The sequence below is a fragment of the Somniosus microcephalus genome, chromosome 16 (assembly GCF_052327205.1).
Source record: "Somniosus microcephalus isolate GS21.2 chromosome 16, FLI_Smic_1.0, whole genome shotgun sequence".
Lineage (NCBI taxonomy): Eukaryota > Metazoa > Chordata > Chondrichthyes > Squaliformes > Somniosidae > Somniosus > Somniosus microcephalus.
Genome location: NC_141002.1, coordinates 35,868,816 through 35,890,417, shown reverse-complemented (window position 1 = coordinate 35,890,417; position 21,602 = coordinate 35,868,816). Strand labels below are relative to the sequence as shown.

General features: G+C 44.0%; 1 protein-coding gene across 2 annotated transcripts in view; it reads right to left on the bottom strand.

Annotated features, from left to right (window-relative positions):
* Positions 1–21,602, bottom strand: part of scube1 (signal peptide, CUB domain, EGF-like 1) — a 489,492-nt gene that overhangs the window by 198,447 nt on the left and 269,443 nt on the right. For both annotated transcript variants that reach the window (XM_086008801.1, XM_086008802.1), the window contains exon 5: positions 1,529–1,654. In XM_086008801.1, the coding sequence (XP_085864927.1) occupies positions 1,529–1,654 (126 nt within the window). The remainder of the gene's footprint in view (positions 1–1,528; positions 1,655–21,602) is intronic.

Sequence of the window (21,602 nt, the reverse complement as noted above, 5' to 3'; positions counted from 1 at the left end):
CCCTGGACGCCTCCTTTGCTGTCTTTACCAGAAACTCCTGACTTAGGGACAGACTCTCCCTACGTCAGGAGTTCCCACTCCTAGGCTGTCAGTTGGGGCCCAGCGTTCCATCAGTGCAGGTAAACATGGTCGCACCAGGCAGAAATGAAGCCAGTTTGTGGGTTCTGGACCCTTGAAGATTTATGGGGAATTCTTTCACATTTTAAAGTGGCATCCTGACATAGGGGAGCAGAAAGGCAGATGGAATTCTCTTTAGGAGGGAGGGAAAATCTGCACACTCCAACCATCCAGCTTATGGTGGCGTTTCCGGAGTCGTTGGAGAGGGAATGCTTTAAATGTGCCTCCAAATTACTCAAAGGCTTGCTCAGGGAGGCCCCTGATCCTGACCCCATGACATTCGACGAGGTCAGCAGCAGAATTCAGCAGCAAGTGTGATCCCAGCCCAACTGTTGAATTGTGGCACCCCCTGAATGTTCTGGTCTAATCTTTCTAAAAAGTTAAGATGTAAAATCAGTCGGAGTGTATTGAAAGCTTTGCGCAATTTTGTTTTTTTATATAAGTGAAATCGAACCCATTCATGTAAAGAATGGAAACAAAATATTTGACATTTAGTTTTTGCAAAATTTCACCCATTTGTTTGTGCCACAATAGACAGTATAGGATCATAGAAACTTACAGCACAGAACAAGGCCATTTGGCCCGTCGTGCCTGTGCTGGCTCTTTGAAAGAGCAGTCGTGCTTAGTTCCACACCCCCGCTTTCTGTCCATAACTCTGTAAGTTCCTCATCTTCAAGTACCTGTCCAACTCCCTTTTAAAATTATTTATGGAATCAGCTTCCACCACCTTTTCAGGTCAAGCATTCCAGATCCCGACAACTCAGTGAAAAACAATTCTCCTCATCTCCCCTCCAGATCTTTTGCCAATGACTTTAAGTCTATGACCTCTAGATATTGACCCCCTCACAAGAAGGAATAGTCTTTCTCTATCTACTCTATCAAAACTAGCGTCATCTTGAAAACCTCTATTAGGTCACCTCTTAACCTTCACTGTTCCAAGGAGAACAGTCCTAACTTATCCAACCTCTCCTCATAACTGAAGTCTCTCATCCCTGGCAACATCCTGGTAAATCTCTCTCTGGAGTGGCTAATATTAAATTTCCACTTTTACTGCAGACAAATGCTACTTTAGAAACTATTGCATTGATTGGGGATTTTAAAAAAAGTCCCCAAAAGACAAATGGTTGAAACAATTTGTTTTTATAAGCTTTACACTCACTGTCTAGGCCCTCACATGTAGAATGGGCACTTAGGTGAGATTCTGGAGTGCAGCTGGTTCCTGCGGAACCAAACACTGGCAAGAGTCAATGCTTTCGGGACATGAAAGGAGCTATAATACACCCAGACTGGAAGAGTTGGAGTACAAAACTGGATTTACTGCATTTTGAGAGGAAAAGTAGGGGAAACCCAAAAACGGATGTGTGTCTTCAGAGAAAAGGCAAGATATTCCTCAGCGTCTACAGCTACCTACATGTGCAGTCCCTCTGGTTTTTGGCGAGCTCAAAGCCAGGCCTGCATTCACAGGCCACCCCACCCTTCGGTGTTTCTCGGCAGATATGTGCACATCCATGATCTTTGTTCATGCAGTTCATGCCCTCTGTAAAGAAAGCACAGTATAGGAAGAGAAGAAAAACAATTAGATTACAAATTCAACATATGTAAAGACTTCACCATTCTGTAACTATCATTGCTACCTCTTGGCTAAAGTCCAGCCATCTACTGCTACTAAATATACAATTCTGATTACAATACAACTCTTCCAAACTTATTTTACAGCAAAAGAGAGATACTGGGTACAACTATGATCAATCGTAAAATATCAGTTAATCATACATTTCCTTTTCTAATTAATCCTCTTATTTTGTAATGCTGCCTGTGCTCACATCTCTTTTGCCAAAGGAGACAGGCATGTATTTTGCTCCCAGACACTTGCTAATGCTCCCTTCAGTGCTTACTTGGTGACACAAGGTGCAACCCAGGCAGGATATCCTTGTTTGATTCTTCAATGCTCCCTACAGACAGATCCCAAAGAGTAGACTAGAGTTTAGAAGAATGAGAGGTGATCTCATTGAAACATACAAAATTCTTACAGGGCTTGACAGAGTAGATGCAGGGAGGATGTTTCCCCTGGCTGGGGAGCCTAGAACCAGGTGTCACAGTCTCAGAATAAGGGGTCGGCCATTTAGGACTGAGATGAGGAGAAATTTCTTCACTCTGAGGGTGGTAAATCTTTGGAATTTTCTACCCCAGAGGGCTGTGGAGGCTCAGTCGTTGAGTATATTCAGGACAGAGATAGATAGATTTTGATATTAAGGGAATCAAGGGATATGGGGGTAGTGCAGGAAAGTGGAGTTGAGGTAGAAGATCAGCCGTGATCTTATTGAATAGCGGAGCAGGCTCGAGAGGCCGAATGGCCTACTCCTGCTCCTAATTCTTATGTTCTTATGTTCTTATTCCACCTGTACCTCCCTATCTCAAGAAGCTCAGATCAAAGTTGAATGTAGTTAACAATTGAACCTCTAACCTTTCCACCCCTATACATAGTGTTGCACCTTGGCCATTGGACCAATCATATTTATAATGCATCTCAGCATGAATTGAAACACAGCTATTTCCGTGCGTATCATTTTTACGAGCTGGTTAATTCATTCTTGTCAAATTCCTGTGTGCACTATTTTCACAAAGACATTAATCCATTAAACAAAAAAAAAGGAAAAGTGGGGTAGCAGAGAAGTGGGGATGGAGGAGGCAGAGGTGGCTGAGCAGATGGCCCCAATCTTGAATAAGTCATCATCCATGAGTTCTTCAGGTCTACTATGAGAGGTGAATAAGGAAGGAGTGGAGAAGGGAGGTATGAGGTGATAGGTAGTGATGGAGAAATGGAGTGTGGAATTCTCTTTTCTCTCCAGAAAGAGCCTGCAATAGGAGGAGAATAATAGATACATCGAGTGATTTCTAGTCATTAACTTCAATCGAGGACTGAAACAATTGTTTTAACATTCTGAAGCTTTGTTCTTGCAGTTGATAGCATCAGCTGAAGCCTTGGTGATTTTAAACCTTTGTGATCACTTCTGATTAGTCATTGCTTTCTGTAGAATATATAGTAGCTTGTAGATTTTGTAGAGCTCTGTTGCCATGAAAAAAGTACAAGTTTAGTTACACAATCCAATATCTCTTCATGCTTACACTGTAAAATCAGTCATACCTTTCTTAGTATGTCACACAGTACTGTATTCAACTTCAAAACAAGATGTAAAAACCTCTGTCAAGAACAATGCAGCACAACAATAGCAAAGTTTTTTTAAAATTCACAATCTGGTTTTGCTGTAACAATACACAGCATCATCTGAACCCTTGGGGTGGGATCACTGCCTTATGTACTGTGGTACAATAGCCTGACTATTGTAGGGTATCCATCTGATCTTCAAAGGAAAGCTGTATTTGGAATCACAGGAAATTCCATGAGCTGTGAGATTGTTACTATCCTGCTTTGCACTGCTTATTCTAACAAAAATGGCTGGGGGGATTCTGTGGAGTTGTTTGTCATGTAATGATTCAGAGACTCAACAACTTGCATGTATATAACTTCTTTAACGCAGGAAAGCACCCCAAGGTGCTTCACAGGACCATAATTGGACAAAAGTTGACACCAAGCCAAAGAAAGAGATATTAGGAGAGGTGACTAAAAGCTTGGTGAAAGAGGTAGGTTTTAAGGAGGGTCTTAAAGGAGAAGAGGGAGGTGGGGAGGTTTAGTGGGGACATTTCAGAGCTTAGGACCTAGATGGTTGAAGGCACGGCCAACAATGATAGGGCATGAATGGAGAATGCACAAGATGCCAGGGTTGGAGGAATGCAGAGTTCTCAGAGGGTTGTAGAGCTAGAAGAGATTATAGAGATGGGGAGAGGTGAGGGCCGCTATGGAGGGATTTGAACATGAGTAAGAGAATTTTAAATTTGAGGCGTTGCAGGACTGGGAGCCAATGTAGGTCAGGAAGTACAGGGGTTATATGGGCGAGCAAGACTTGGTGTGAATTAGGATATGGGCAGCAGAATTTTGGTGAGCTCAAGTTTATGGAGGGTGGAAGATGGAAGGTCTGCAACGAGAGCATTGGAATAGTCGAGTCCGGATGTAACAAAAGCGTGGATATAGGTTTGAGCTGTGGATGGGCTGAGGCAGAGATGGATGTGGGCGATGTTACGGAGGTGGAAGTTGGCAGTCATTGTAATGGAGGGGATATGGCATCAGAAGCTCAGATCAGGATCAAATAGGATGCTGAAGTTGCGAACAGTCTGATTCAGCCTGAGACAGTGGCCAGGGAGAGGGATGGAATCGATGGCGAGTAAACAGAGTTTGTGATGGGGCCCGAGACAATGGCTTCAGTCTTCCCAATGTTTAGTTGAAGGAAATTGCAGCTCACCCAGGACTGGATGTCAGACCAGCATGCTGACAATGCAGAAGGGTTGAGAGGTGGTGGTGAGGTACAGCTGGGTGCCGTCAACATACATGTGGTACCTGATGTCATGTGTTTGGATGATGTCACCAAGGGGCAACATGTAGCTGAGAAATAGAAGGTGCCAAGAATAGATCCTTAGTTCAAAAGTTATTGAAATGGAGTACTGGAAATGCAGAACTTTTAATTATTTTGGAGCAATTTATGCTTAAATAAATGGTGTACTGTACTCATAATTTTTTGCTTGTGTTTCTACTTCTGTGCAATTATCTTATTTCTAAGTGAACTGGAATACAGTTTAAGATTTAGCCTGAGCAACACTCTTTTCAAAGTGCACAGGAGCAAGTGGTGACAGCCACCTCCTCTCCAGTGCAAGATATCATGACAAAAAGGTAATTGCTAATTCTGTGTCATTTCATCTCAATCAGTTTGTGTGTAAGGCTGCAAGTATCAGTTCAAAGGTAATCCAAGTCCTTTAATGGAAGATGCCCATTTGCTGTGGAAGAGAGTTAACAATGTTTGGAGAAAACTCAAATTGTAATGGAAACATTAAAATTTAAGAAAACACAGAACAAGAACAAAAATCATTTGGTCTATCAACCCTTTTCTTCCCACAGACCATGTACAATCTGTTGTTTCATGGACTACCGAAACTTATTAATCACCTGAAGAAGTGTTCAGCAAAGTTTCGAGCTGCCCCTGCAAGGTGAATTAAACAAAACTCCAGAACATGTATCTTGCCTTATTACTACATTATTCATCTTTGCGAATGAAACATATTTATCTATATTAGTAAATTACCTATGGCTTTGGAAATGATCAGTTGATGAATACAAGTTTTTTAATATTCAAGATCATGACAGAGTTGAAAGAGAGACTTCAGAAACGTCAGCAATAGCCAGAGTCTGTAACTAGGAACATAGGAATTGCTAGACAAAAAAAAATGACCAAGGTCCACCTAGTTCGCCTTCTACCATCCTGGTAGTCACACGATACACCAATAATGGAGTTGTTGACTAATTATGGCACTCAATCTCTATCAATTAGTCTACATCAGACCTAGAAATGACGCGAGGAAAACTAATCGTTATTGACAGCAGTTCACATACAGGATTTCCAATATAAAGCAGTTTCAATGTTAAGTGTTGACATGAAAGCATGACTAAAAATTGTAACATAAAGTTGGACAGGAAGTGCGTAAGATTTTTAATAATATAGATATTGTAAATTATCCTACGGCAGCAATTTAAAGATGTTTTTTAATATTCGTGATTAGTGTTGAAAATTTAAACATAGCTTTCTATATGTTCAAATTTCCTACAAAAACTTCTGTATATGCGATTGTGCAAGCTGTGGTTTGGAATTGTCATTGCACAAATATTTACCCTAAATCCTTCCTCTTTTCTTATGACTTTAGCCTTGGTTTAACACCTTAGTTAAAACAGCAGGCAAAGAGATTTCTTACAGACGTTCACACACTAGTATTTGCACAGTGTGCTATCTCAAGACCTTTATTGCCAACATAGCTTTGAGCATTGTGGAGATAATTTATATTATTATTTATTATAATTTCTGTGTTAAGCAAAGTGTTCAGGTAAAATTTGTACAATTTGGCATGTTATGTGATATTTCAGCATTGACTTCATTTTTTTCTCCTTTTCAGTAATAAGGAAAGGATTCATCACAACTCCCTTGCAAACTGCATCAGCTTTCCTATGCTGCAAATAGATCAGCACTCAGTGTGCTCAGACTTCCCTTGGTGTGCATGGTAACGTTACTCAGCATGGACTTTCTGGACGGATTTGCATACATGAATATCTGGTAACAGTTTAGGTGCCATTAAGAATTTGGAAAATTATTTATAGCTACAACAGCTTATTTGCATCTGCCATTGTCTTTTTATTATCAAGGCTGTAACAACGGGGTCGATTTTAACTCGGGGCGGGATCAGTACATTGGGGGCCTGAAATGGATGGCGCAGCTAGAAGTCTGAAAGCTCATGCGGCCCGGCCGATTTTATTAGCTGGGCCTCGTTTTAATATCTGAAATCGAAGCCAGCGGGAATGATGTCAAGGCCAGCAGGCGGGAGTGGGAATTTGGGCGTGAGGCGACCGCCAAATTAAATGGTCTCCAGCATAAGGCAAGTGCTTGAGAAGATTTCCCAAAAGATGCCAGTGTAGGGAGGGGAAGCACAATGATTACTTCCAAGGCACAGAGGAACTCTTCAGCTCCTCCTAGCCCCCAAGGAATAAAAAACATTCGTAAGCATGACCTCAAGTTTCTGGTCGCCTGTTACTTCAATTCTCCACTCCACTCCCACTCCGACCTCTCGATCCTCGACCTCTTACACGGTTCCAACGAAGCTCAACGTAAGCTCAAGGAACAGCACCTCATCTTTTGATTAGGCACTTTACAGCCTTCTGGACTCAACATCGAGTTCAACAATTTTCGACCATAACCTCTGCCCCTATTTTTTTTCCACATGGCAGCTGTTGATGATTCGGCCATTCCCATTTATATCTCATCTAGACTCATCTTTTGTTTCTTAACTTGTCCCATTACCATCTCCTTTTGCCTTGCACCATCATCCCTTTTGTCTTTTAATCTCTTCTGCCTTCCACCCTATCACAGACCTTCCCTTTTGTTTTTTCCTCCCCTCCTCCTTTTCCCTGCCAGTGAAATGGATAGTTTGACACTTGCTTAATAATCTGTTACATCTCTAACATTTTCCATTTCTGGCGAAGGGTTATCGACCTGAAACGCTAACTGTGTTTCTCTCTTCACAGATGCTGCCTGACTTGCTGAGTATTTCCAGCATTTTCTCTTTTTATTTTATAATAAAAAATATTACTTGTCTTGGCCTCTTCTGCATCCCATCAGGTTTTTCTGGCGAGTTTGACTCTGCAAGGGCATCCCATGCATTATTACCAAGCACTATAAATGTGATGCAAAATCTGACATCAGCTGGAAAGGCTTGGCAGTATTTGTGCTTAAAAGAAACAAGAAACTCAAGTGCATGAATGAGATTGTTGAACAACTCAGAACAGATAACAATGTGTAAAAGTTGCTTCCTGAACCAGTGAAATGGATAGTTTGACACCCACAAAATCTGTAACAACCTGCTCAGTTGAGAGATCATTTTCTGAATTCTAAAGGCTGAAAAGCTATCTGTGCATAATGATGGCTCAAATCTTTCGAAAACAATGTTAATAATCTTCACAGGTAAAGAAGCTTCACTAATATATCGAGCAACTGATCAGCAAATTCATTGGAAGGAATGCCCAAAGATAGTCAACATTTGCTACATTTGTTGTTCTCGGCCTATGCGGGCTAAAATATTTAGAGCATTAATATCTTCTTGGGAGGGGGATATCTTGAATTATGCTGTTCAGAATAGTGTATTTCACATGTTCTTCAGTGATCTTCAATCTCCATAGCATCAAATTTTGTAAACATGTTTCAACTTCAGGAATCACAACCTACATCAGAATCAGAAAGAACAGAGTGCACTTCAGTCAGGGGCTAATTTTTCATGAAAGAAGACCACGGTTATAAATGCTGCAGTATAAACTCAAAATCCAGATTGGATGTCACTAATCAATTGCTTTCTCAGTGTCTGATGACAATAAAGGGAGCGGGTGTTTAACAGGTACATGAGTCAAGGTGGAATATTATAAAGGCCCAGAAATTCGGGTCTCCACGGGTAAGTACGCACGGGGTACTCACCCATAGGCCCGATGGAAGTGCCGGTTTCTTGCATGCGCGGGAAACCGGCACTTCCATTCCTCTGAACGAAGGGGTTCAGAGGTCGAACACATGCGCAGGAGGGGCTGCGCGTGCGCATTGAACTTCGTTTTTTTTTACAGGTTTTCCCGGGAACGTAAGCCTGCAGAATTTAGAAATGTAAAAAGCAGGTGTTAGGCCTGCTTTTTACAAGGTAAGTGGTGAATTAATTAAAATTAAAACATTTTTCCACAGTTTTCTTATTTTTAAATACTTTAAAGCAAGGTAAGTTTATTTTTAGCCCCGTTACAAAATAAAATTATTTTTTTCAAAAATGTAAATTATTGTTTAAAATAGTTATTTCATGTAATTTATAGTTTATTTAAAAAATGTGATTTTTAACAAAAAATTATTTGAAGATTTAGTGCTATTTTGGGGCCGTAGTATTTATAAGTCTTGACAGCACTTCCTGTCAGACTTATGAATGGAGCATTCCCTGCTCCGATTGGCTCCCCATGGCCCACGTGATCCCAGGGGATGCATCGAACTAACTGCGCCCCTGGGATACGCAAGCACTGCGCGCTGGCAGCTGGACCAGGCCCCGGATCGGAAATCCACGGGGCCCCACAGCACAACGGCCGGCGCGCAAGGTAAGTGCAGATCGGGGGCTTGCACCCGCGGGAAGCCCCCAACCCAAATTTCTGGGCCATTAATGACTCTTTCCCCAACTCTCATATATGAAGGTGTGCGCGTGCATGCGTGTATGACAGAAAGGGGAGAGAGAGGGGCTGCTTGTAACTCATTCATCACCATTCATTGATCCAGGAGTCAACCTGCAACCTAGTCCATGTGCCTCAGAGAAGGTCAATAAGTAATTAATGTTATTTTTAAATGATGTGCTGATGTTTATGCTGAGTTTCCTCACTAATAAAGCTAAAGTACATTAACAATTTCTACAGTTCAGGTGCAAAGCCATAATGTGCTGTTAGTGTGCCATTAACAAGAAGGGATTAATACAATTGTAATGAAGGATATTAACTCTGATGATGTGGAATCTGTATGGGTAGAATTGAGAAATACTAAGGGGAAAAAAACATTAGTGGGAGTGGTATATAGACCTCCAAACAGTAAGGCGGAGGTTGGGGATGGCATTAAAAGGGAAATTTAAAAAGCGTGCAATAAGGGCACAGCAGTCATCATGGGTGACTTTAATCTACATATAGATTGGGCTAACCAAATTAGTAACAATACTGTGGAGGAGGAATTCCTGGAGTGTTTATGGGATGGTTTCCTGGACCAATATGTCGAGGAACCAACCAGGGATCAGGCCATCTTAGACTGGGTATTATGTAATGAGAAAGGATTAATTAGCAATCTTGTTGTACAAGGCCCCTTGGGTCGGAGCGATCATAATATGATCAAATTCTTCATTAAGATGGAGAATGAAGTAGTTGACTCAGAGACAAGGGTCCTCAATTTAAATTAAGGAAACTACAATGGTCTGAGGAGCGAGTTGGGTAGGATTGATTGGGGAATGGCACTCAAAGGGTTGACGGTGGATAGGCAATGGCAAACATTCAAAGACCGAATGGATGAGCTACAGAATTTGTTCAACCTAGTTTGGCATAAAAATAAAACAAAAAAGGTGACTCAACCGTGGCTAACAAGGGAAATTAGGGATAGCATAAGATCCAAGGAGAGGACATATAAATTGGCTAGAAAAAGCAATAATCCTGAGGATTGGGAGCAGTTTAGGAGTCAACAAAGGAGGACAAAGGGATTAATTAAGAAAGGGAAAATAGAATATGAGAGTAAGCTAGCAGGGAACATAAAAACTGACTGTTAAAGCTTTTATAGATATGTGAAGAGAAAAAGATTGGTGAAGTCAAGCGTAGGTCCCTTACAGTCAGAATCAGGGGAATATATAATGGGAAACAAGGAAATGGCAGACCAACTAAATACATACTTTGGTTCTGTCTTCACAAAGGAGGACACAAATAACCTCCCAGAGATGTCGGGGAACATAGGGTCTGATGAAAGGGAGGAACTGAAAGAAATCAGTATTTGTAGGGAAATGGTGTTAGGAAAATTGATGGGACTGAAGGCCGATAAATCTCCAGGGCCTGATGGTCTACATCCCAGGGTACTTAAGGAAGTGGCCCTAGAGATAGTAGATGCATTGCTGGTCATCTTCCAGAACTCGATAGACTCTGGAAGAGTACCCATGGATTGGAGGGTAGCTAATGTTACCCCACTATTCAAAAAAGGTGGTAGAGAAAATGCGGGGAATTATAGACCGGTAAGCCTGACATCGGTAGTGGGGAAAATGCTGGCGTCTATTATAAAAGATGTAATAGCAGAGCACTTGGAAAGCAGTGACAGGATCGGACAAAGTCAACATGGATTTACAAAAGGTAAATCATGCTTGACTAATCTACTGGAATTTTTTGAGGATGTAACTGGTAAAATAGATAAGGGAGAACCAGTGGATGTGGTGTATTTGGACTTTCAGAAGGCTTTCGATAAGGTCCCACATAAGAGATTAGCGTGCAAAATTAAGGTACATGGGATTGGGGGCAAGGTATTGACTTGGATAGAGAACTGGTTGGTGGACAGAAAGCAAAGAGTTGGAATAAACGGGTCGTTTTCCGAGTGGCAGGCAGTGACTAGTGGGGTACCGCAAGGATCGGTCCTAGGACCCCAGCTGTTCACAATATATATTAATGATCTGGACGAGGGAATTGGATGTAATATCTCCAAATTTGCAGACAACACAAAGCTGGGTGGGAGGGTAAGCTGGGAGGAGGATGTCGTGAAACTCCAGTACGATTTGGACAGGTTGGGTGATTGGGCAGAAACATGGCAAATGCACTATAATGTGGATAAATGTGAGGTTATCCACTTTGGTGGCAAAAACAGGAAGACAGATTATTATTTGAATGGCAATAGATTGGGAGAAGGGGAAGTGCAAAGAGATCTGGGTGTTCTTGTGCACCAGTCGCTGAAGGTAAGCATGCAGATGCAGCAGGCGGTTAAGAAGGCAAATGGTATGTTGGCCTTCGTAGCAAGAGGGTTCAAGTACAGGAACAAGGATGTCTTGCTGCAGTTGTACAGGGCCTTGGTGAGACCGCACCTTGAGTATTGTGTGCAGTTTTGGTCACCTTACCTGAGGAAGGACGTTCTTGCCATGGAGGAAGTGCAGCGAAGATTCACCAGGCTGATACCTGGGATGGCAGGAATGACGTATGAGGAGAGATTGTGTCGATTGGGCTTATACTCACTGGAGTTTAGAAGATTGAGAGGGGATCTCATCGAAACCTATAAAATTCTGTCAGGTCTGGACAGACTAGATGCAGGAAGGATGTTTCTGATGGCCGGGGAGTCCAGAACCAGGGGTCATAGTCTAAGGATAAGGGGTAAGCCATTTAGGACTGAAATGAGGAGGAATTTCTTCACCCAGAGTGTGGTGAACCTGTGGAATTCTCTGCCACAGAGGGCGCTGGAGGCCAGTTCATTAAATATATTCAAGAAAGAGTTGGATATATTTCTTGAGGCTAAAGGGATCAAGGGATATGGGGAGAAAGCAGGGACAGGGTACTGAATTTGGATGATCAGCCATGATCTCATTGAATGGTGTAGCAGGCTCGAAGGGCCGAATGGCCGACTCCTGCTCCTATCTTCTATGTTTCTATATTTCTATGTTTAACATTATAACAGTCATACAATATTACAAAACAGGCTGTCCCACTCAGAACTAACCTTTCGTTCCTCTAAATATTTAGCACTCTTGGTGTCTTCTAAACAAAAACAAACTCACTTACATTTATATAGTGCCACATCATATCTCTCAGAAATGTCTCAAAGTTGTTTCATGCAACAAATTAAATTGAAGTGCAGTGACTTATGTACGGAAACATTGCTGCTGTTTTGCACAAGCAACATTTCACAAGCAGCAGTAAAACAAATGACCAGTTCATCTATTTGACGAGCTGTATTAGTTAATAGAGAAATGTTGGCCAAGATACTCTGGGGTAGAGCTTCCGCTGGTTGCGCTGGTATTTCCAGCACAATTCGTCCAAAATCAGCCAAACCAATGCAAAAGATTGAGGAATTTCAAGCGCAAGTTATGTCCAGTGCAAATCAAGTTTCCACAATCTTTTGCGCTGGTTTAATGAACATCGCGCTGGAAACTGGACCCGCCAACAAAACTGGCCACACCCCCAGATCGAATTAATCACCATGGTGAGTTTCCACTAAATGCGCACATTTGCGGGCCTAAGCTATTCTTTCTTTTAGGCGCAAGGGCACAAATAGGCAATTTTTAAAAGCTTTTAAATATTAATATTGGCCCAGAACTTCGGGTCTCCACGGGTGAGTACGCATGGGGTACTCACCCGTAAGCGCAATGGAAGTGCCGGTTTCCTGCATGCACTGCGCATGCGTGGGAAACCGGCACTTCCGTTCCCCTGAAAGAAGGGGTTCAGAGTTCGAACGCGTGCGCAGGAGAGGTTGCGTGTGCGCATCAAACTTACGTTTTTTTTACAGGTTTTCCCGGGAGGGTACGTCTACAGCAGTTACACATTTAAAAAGCAGGTGTAAGGCCTGCTTTTTACAAGGTAAGTGGTGAATTAATTAAAATTAAAACATTTTTTCCACAGGTTTATTATTTTTAAATACTTTAAAGAAAGGTAAGTTTATTTTTAGCCCACGCATTAGAAAATAAAATTATTTCTTTCAAAAATTTAAATTATTGTTTAAAATAGTTATTTCATGTAATTTATAGTTAATTTAAAAAATGTGATTTAAAAAAAAAAAATTATTTGAAGATTTAGTGATGCTTTGGGGCCCGTAGTATTTCTAAGTTTTGACAGCTCTTCCTGTCAAACTTATGAATGGGCATTTCCCTGCTCCGATTGGCTCCCCATGGCCCACGTGATCCGAGGGGACGCATCGAACTAACTGCGCCCCTGGGATACGCAAGCACTGCGCGCCGGCAGTTGGAGCAGGCCCAGGATCGGAATTCCACGCAGGCCCACAGCTCAACGGCCAGCGCGGTAGGTAAATGCAGGTCGGGGGTTTACACCCGCGGGAAGTCCCTGACCCGAATTTCTGGGCCATTAAAAAAATGTAATTTACATAGAAACATAAAAACATAGAAACATAGAAGATAGGAGCAGGAGTAGGCCATTCGGCTCCTCAAGCCTGCTCCGCCATTCAATAAGATCATGGCTGATCATCCAAATTCAGTACCCTGTTCCTGCCTTCTCTCCATATCCCTTGATCCCTTTAGCCTTAAGAAATATATCCAACTCCTTCTTGAATATAATTAATGAATTGGCCTCTACTGCCTTCTTTGGTAGAGAATTTCACAGGTTCACCACTCTCTGGGTGAAGAAATTCCTCCTCATCTCTGTCCTAAATGGCTTACCCCTTATCCCTGTGACCCCTGGTTCTGGACTCCCTGACCATCGGGAACATCCTTCCAGCATCTAGTCTATCTAGTCCTGTTAGAATTTTATAAGTTTCGATGAGTTCCCCTCTCATTCTTCTAAACTCCAGTGAGTACAAGCCCAATCGACCCAATCTCTCCTCATATGTCATTCCTGCCATCCCAGGTATCAGCCTGGTGAATCTTCGCTGCACTCCTTCCATGGCAAGAACATCCTTCCTCAGATAAGGCGACCAAAACTGCACACAATACTCAAGATGTGGTCTCACCAAGGCCCTGTACAACTGCAGCAAGACATCCTTGTTCCTGTACTCAAACCCTCTCGCTACAAAGGCCAACATACCATTTGCCTTCTTAATCGCCTGCTGCACCTGCATGCTTACTTTCAGCAATTGTGCACAAGGACGCCCAGGTCTCGTTGCACTTCCCCTTCTCCCAATCTATTGCCATTCAGATAATAATCTGCCTTCCTGTTTTTGACACCAAAGTGGATAACCTCACATTTATCCACGTTATATTGCATCTGCCATGCTTCTGCCCAATCACCCAACCTGTCCAAATCACACTGGAGTTTCTCGGCATCCTCCTCACAGCACACACGCCCACCCAGCTTTATGTCGTCTGCAAACTTGGAGATATTACATCAAGTTCCCTCATCCAGATCATTAATATATATTGTGAATAGCTGGGGTCCAAGGACCGACCCCTGCGGTACCCCACTAGTCACTGCCTGTCACTCGGAAAAAGAGCCGTTTATTCCAACTCTTTGCTTTCTGTCTGCCAGCCAGTTCTCTATCCAAGTTAATACCTTGCCCCCAATCCCATGTGACTTAATTTTACACGCTAATCTCTTATGCGGGACCTTATCAAAAGCCTTTTGAAAATCCAAATACACCATGTCATAAATCGCAACTTCTACAAGAAGTAACTCAGGAAGTACTACTGAATGGCCAGCTGAGGGCGCCGTCCGAGGAGTATAAATACTTGGGCGTGGGCCCACCTTGGCCAGAGACAGTCTGGAAACAGGAAGCTAGTGACTACTAACTAGACCTCCATGTTTTGTTACAAGTCGATTAAAGCCTTGCTTTATGTACAACCAAGTGCGTAGTGAGTCTTTATTACGTCAATTTAATCGACTTGTTATCGTCTCCACGCCTTGGGTGATTTGGAACAACCAGCTGCAACTCGAACCGCAGAAAGGGACTTGGGCAAGAAACTGATCCATCATGGGAAAACTCCTTTAACCCGCTCGTCTCGACCTGGACCCGAATGCACCTGCGGCAGCGAAGGTATGGAAGCTTTGGTTTTGTACCTTTAGCAACTTTCTTGAAGAATGTAGGGAGGATGCCCCTAATAAGTTACGAATGCTTATTAACTACGTATCCCCTCATGTATATGATTATATTGAGGACTGTATAGACTATGACGATTCTATCCAAATTTTACAGCAGCTATATGTCAAGTCCCCGAATGAAATCTTTGCTCGACACCTACTGGCCACAACTCGGCAGCAGCCTGGGGAATCACTTGATGAATTCCTCCAGAAACTTCGCAGGCTCAGCAAAGATTGTAACCTTAAAACGATTACAGCTGAACAGTATCAAGAGGAACTAATCTGCGATTCCTTTATCAATGGGATTGCGTCCCCTTTTATACGTCAGCGCCTGCTGGAAAATAAAACCCTCAATTTACGGGCTGCTTATGACCAGGCGTGTTCCCTGGACTTGGCCAAGAAGAATGCAGACACTTATCTCCCACCACGTGCACGGGCGGAGGCTATCACCTTTAATAAGTCTTTCGATAGGTCTCGGGTGGATGCCCCCGTTGATGATGACTCTACTCTAACGGACGACGACCCTACCCTAGAGGCCTTTGCTAATGACGACCCTGCCCTAGCAGCATCCTGGCAATCAGGAAGAAAGTGTTTCTTTTGTGGAGGTACGTTCCATTACAGAAAATTTTGCCCGGCTCGTAATGCGACCTGCAATCTTTGCAGCAAGAAAGGACGCTTTTCCAAGATATGCCAGTCACGGGCCTCTGCTAACAAGAAAGGCCGCTCCTCTAAAGTATACCGGTCGAGAGCTCCTGTTAGCTTCACAGCTGCTATCTATGGAGCTGCTCCTCCCCCAAGAACCACTGCTAAGGCTACAGCTGCCGAAGGAAAAATTACCCCTCCTCCCATCACAGCTGCTTTTCCCCAGAGTTTGTCCCATGCAGCCACAAAGGTTTCAGTAAATGGGCACACTCTAAGCACGCTAATCGACTCCTGCAGCTCTGACAGCTTCATTAGTAAGCGGGCTGTCAGCAGGTTAAAACTGCGCATTTATCCCTCGGACAGGGAGATTGCAATGGCTCTGACGACTCTGACCACCAATTCTTCTGGCTTCTGTCTTGTCAACCTTATCCTCAATGGTCGCACGTATCCCTCTACCCGGCTCAGAGTACTCGAAAACTTATGTAGCGATGTGCTTCTGGGACAGGACTTCCAGCAGCAGCACAAAAGACTCACTTTTGAGTTTGGAGGGTCGAAGCTGGAGCTTACCATTTCTAAGGTGCCGTTTTGAGCGCTCTCGCCGGCCTTACTCGGTGAGCCCTCCCTGTTTGCCAATCTCTCCCCCCGCTGTAAACCCATAGCCACCAAATCGCGGCGCTTTAGCCAAGACGACCAAGCATTTATCGAGGCAGAAATCTCTCGCCTTTTAGCTGACGGTTATTATCGAGCCGTGTTCATCTCCCTGGCGGGCTCAAGTCGTCATTGTGAAAAACCCTTTAAAACAACATAAGTAACGTCTATGTATTGATTATTTGCAGACTATTAATCAATATACCGATCTGGATGCCTACCCGCTACCACGCATAGACGACATGGTCAACAGCCTTGCCAAATACAAGGTATTTTCAACCTTCGATTTAAAGAGCGCGTACCATCAGGTACCGCTGAAAGACTCTGACAAAAAGTATACGGCCTTTGAGGCCAATGGTCGGCTTTATCAGTTTCGTCGCCTTCCATTTGGGGTCACCAATGGGGTGGCCGTCTTCCAACGGGCAATGGATGGCCTAGTCTGGCAAGAGAACTTGATGGATACCTTTCCGTATTTAGACAATATCACTATTGCCGGCCATGATCAAAAGGAGCATGACGCCAATCTTCAGAGATTTTTTGACGTTCTCCGTTGTCGCCACTTAACGTTAAACGAATCCAAATCGGTGAAATCGGTGCCATCAGTGAACATTCTCGGCTACTGGGTGGGCAACGGTGTTATTAAACCAGACCCAGAGCGAATCCGTCTACTTCAGGAGCTCCCTCCCCCTACAAATCTCGGCTCTCTTCGTTGGGCACTTGGCATGTTTGCTTATTACGCAAAGTGGATACCTCACTTCTCCGATAAAATACAGCCCCTGCTTCATGCGAAGTCTTTTCCATTGGAAGCAACGGCTATTTCTGCCTTCAACCTCCTCAAACGACAGCTGGAGAAAGCCACGCTTTGCTCCATTGACAAAAACCTTCCTTTTGTGGTCGAATGCGATGCATCGGAGGTGGCGATCTCGGCTACCTTGAATCAAGGTGGTCGACCCGTGGCATTCCTATCCAGAACCTTACAGGGTAGCGAGCTCCATTACCCCCCCGTCGAGAAGGAGGCTACAGCCATCATCGAGGCTGTACACCAATGGAGTCATTTTCTTGCTCGCCGTCATTTCATGCTCATAACTGACCAGCGCTCCGTGGCCTTCATGTTGGCTAACCGGAAGCGCACGAAAATCAAAAATAATAAAATTCAACTCTGGAGGATGGAGCTGGCTGCCTTTGGATATACTATCTGTTACCGACCCGGCAAACAGAATGTGGCCCCAGACACCTTCACACGGGCATTTTGCTCTTCAATGTCAACGTCGACTCTGGCGGATCTGCATATGGACTTATGCCATCCTGGCATTACCCGTATGTTGCACTTTGTGCGCTCCAAAAATCTACCATTCTCAATGGAGGACGTAAAGAAAACATGCTCCTCCTGTAGGATTTGTGCAGAATTGAAACCATAATTCTTCCGCCCATCAGATGACTTACTCATACATGCGATGCAGCCTATGCAGAGGCTCAGCATAGACTTTAAAGGGCCATTGCCTTCGTCGACGCAGAACACCTACCTACTTATGATGGTAGACGAGTATTCATGCTTTCCCTTCACCATCCCCTGTCCTAATATGCTTACCTCTACAGTAATTAAATGCCTCGATCAGGTCTTTTCCCTTTGCGGGACGGCCAATTTTATCCACACGGATCGGGGTCCCTCCTTTATGTCGAGTGAACTTAAAAGTTACCTCTTCCAACGGGGAATCGCCTTGAGTAAGACGACACCATCTCACCCAATCGGCAATGGACAGGTTGAACGATACAATGCCATCATCTGGAACGCTGTCCGTCTGGCACTGAGGTCACACAAACTACCGGACCAGCAGTGGGAAACTGTGCTCCCCGACGTGTTACACTCTATCAGGTCTCTTCTCTCCACATCCACTAATGTCACACCTCATGAGCGATTCTTCAAGTTCCAGTGTCGCTCTACACACGGGACATCTCTACCGTCATGGTTGGTGGCTCCAGGCCCTGTGCTACTCCGGAGGTTCGTCCGGTCTGCCAAGAACGACCCTCTCGTTGACGAGGTGGAGTTAACGGAGGTAAACCCCACGTATGCGCACGTGCGGTACCCCGATGGCCGGGAGTCCACTGTCTCGCTCAGAGATTTGGCTCCCTGCCCAACCGGTCACATGGGCCCGAATGATGAAGGATCCCACGACGATGATGTCAACACTCCGCACCCCTATGAAGATGGCACCCTACCTGGAACATCGAGGGATCTGCCGGCAGTGCTACCGGATCAACTCAGGCAGCCGAACGCTCCCCGTAGGATGGCCACCCGAAATCAGGGCGCCGGACAAACTCCGGCTATGACCCAGGATGAAGCCAGCTCTGCGCCTGTGGGGACCCGCACCCGGAGTCATGATATTCCTAGGCCTCCACAGGACGATCAAGACGACGCGGACTCTACCGACTTACCGGTACGGGCCAAACGACCCAGGGACCAGGACACGGTCCGGGAAGACGTGCCTTCCGGTCACAAGCAGAAAGCTAAATGACTACGGCTATTTTTGGTCTGCCTAGTCTGTTAAAGGAAGACTGGACTTCCAAACCTTTTAGGGAGGAAGAATGTCATAAATCGCAACTTCTACAAGAAGTAACTCAGGAAGTACTACTGAACAGCCAGCTGAGGGCGCTGTCCGAGGAGTATAAATACTCGGGCGTGGGCCCACCTTGGCCAGAGACAATCTGGAAACTGGATGCTAGTGACTACTAACTAGACCTCCATGTTTTGTTACAAGTCGATTTAAAGCCTTGCTTTATGTACAACCAAGTGCGTAGTGAGTCTTTATTACGTCACACCACATCCACTGGTTCTCCCTTAGCTATTTTACCAGTTACATCCTCAAAAAATTCCAGTAGATTAGACAAGCACGATTTACCTTTTGTAAATCCATGTTGACTTTGTCCGATCCGGTCACTTTTTTCCAAGTGCTCTGCTATTACATCCTTTATAATGGACTCTAGCATTTTCCCCACTACCGATATCAGGCTTACCGGTCTGTAATTCCCCGTTTTCTCTCTACCACCCTTTTTGAACAGTGGGGTAACATTAGCTACCCGCCAATCCATGGGTACTGTTCCAGAGTCTATCGAATTTTGGAAGATGACCAGCAATGCATCTACTATTTCTAGGGTCACTTCCTTAAGTACCCAAGGATGTAGATTATCAGGTCCTGGGGATTTATCGGCCCTCAATCCCATCAATTTCCCTAACACCATTTCCCTACAAATACTGATTTCTATCAGTTCCTCCCTTTCATTAGACTCTATGTTCCCCGACATCTTTGGGAGGTTATTTGTGTCCTCCTTTGTGAAGACAGAACCAAAGTATGTATTTAATTGGTCTGCCATTTCTTTGTTCCCCATTATAAATTCCCCTGATTCTGACTGCAAGGGACCTACGCTTGACTTCACCAATCTTTTTCTCTTCACATATCTATAAAAGCTCTTACAGTCAGTTTTTATGTTGCCTGCAAGCTTACTCTCATACTCTATTTCCCCCCTCTTAATTAATCCCTTTGTCCTCCTTTGTTGAATCCTAAACTGCTCCCAATCCTCAAGTTTACTGCTTTTTCTGGCCAATTTATATGTCCTCTCCTTGGATCTTACACTATCCCTAATTTCCCTTGTTAGCCATGGTTGAGTCACCTTTTTTGTTTTATTTTTATGCCAAACTGGGATGAACAAATTCTGTAGTTCATCCATGCGATCTTTGAATGTTTGCCATTGCCCATCCACCGTCAACCCTTTGAGTGACATTCCCCAATCAATCCTACCCAACTTGCTCCTCAGACCATCGTAGTTTCCTTTATTTAAATTCAGGACCCTAGTCTCTGAGTCAACTCTTTCACTCTCCATCTTAATGAAGAATTCTGTCATATTATGATTGCTCTGACCCAAGGGGCCTCGTAAAACAAGATTGCTAATTAATCCTTTTTCATTACATAGTACCCATAATTCATTACATAATTTACTAAGAAACTGACTATTGCTCGCCAATGAAACTAGCAAAATGCTTCAGTATAGTTTATTAAAGTCATTTTCAGTTACTCACAGGTGGTGGGCTAGACACTGATTAAAAATGTTTATTTGTTGTGATAAACCCATTTCCAGCTGTATTAATAAAACTGCACCAGGTTACCACTCTTAAATATATATTGAGGAATAATTTTTAATGCAAAGCTTTATTAAAAATACGTTCTAAAACTCCGCCTGATTGCGCTGGCTCATGGACGATTTTACATTTGTGGTTTTGTAAATGAGTTTGAGCAGAAACTTGAAACATACAATCAATCCAGAAAACTAGTGCAATTTGGAGTGCAATATACGCCCGGATTGCTGACTCCGCCAAAGCTCCTCTCTACTTCTTCAAATAGTGAAACAGAATCTTTAATGCCCACCGCATGTTACTGTACTTTCACACTCTCCCTTGCTACAATGCAACATGGCATTATCAGCGGATATGGCAATGTCAGTGGCATTGCAGGACTCTGCCTGGAGTTGGCAGTGGAGCAGATAGTCCATCGTTTGTAGATCATCACCACAGTCGCACATCCCTGAGTTACTGTCGTCGTACCCCCACTCCTGCAGTGTTACTTTTGAACAACCAGTGCCAGTGCGCAAGTGGTTGAGGCGTTGCCAGATTGGCTACAGCTGGGAGAGACCCGCCTAAACCATGGGAACAAAGAGATGGGACCTCAGTTTAAGTATCATCCAAAAGACAGTGGGGCAATTTCCAGTTGCCTGCTCCCCATATCAAAAATGGGCAGCCACCAATTGAAAATTGGGGGGGGTGGGGGGAAGCATCTCAACCCACCTCATTGACACCCAAGGCCCGACTGATTCAATTTTCAGGCAGGCCTGGAAAAGAGTAAGCAGCGCAACGTCTGAAACAGATGGAAGGCTGTTTAAATATGCAAATGGAGCTACTATGCCAGTTATAGGACCCAGATTGCAATTTTCAGGTGCAAATGGGTGGAGTGCTGGACCGCTGGAGGCCACTCACAAAATGGCACAGGAAACCCTTCCTGGGACCACAAAAACTCTCTGGCCCACTGCTAGCCTGTCCAAGGCCACCCTTCCCAGAATCGCTACTGCCACCCGCCACACCCCAGGCTCTGACTATCGGCCAGCTCAGAATGGGAACTGGCCGATTACCTACCCCCCGATAACCAGTGAGCTGCAGCAGGGCGCCTGCTTGGAACTCACAGCTCGCCAACTGTATTTAAGTATGAAGACAAATTGGCCTGTATTTTCCGATCCCTATGGGTGCGTACGAGCT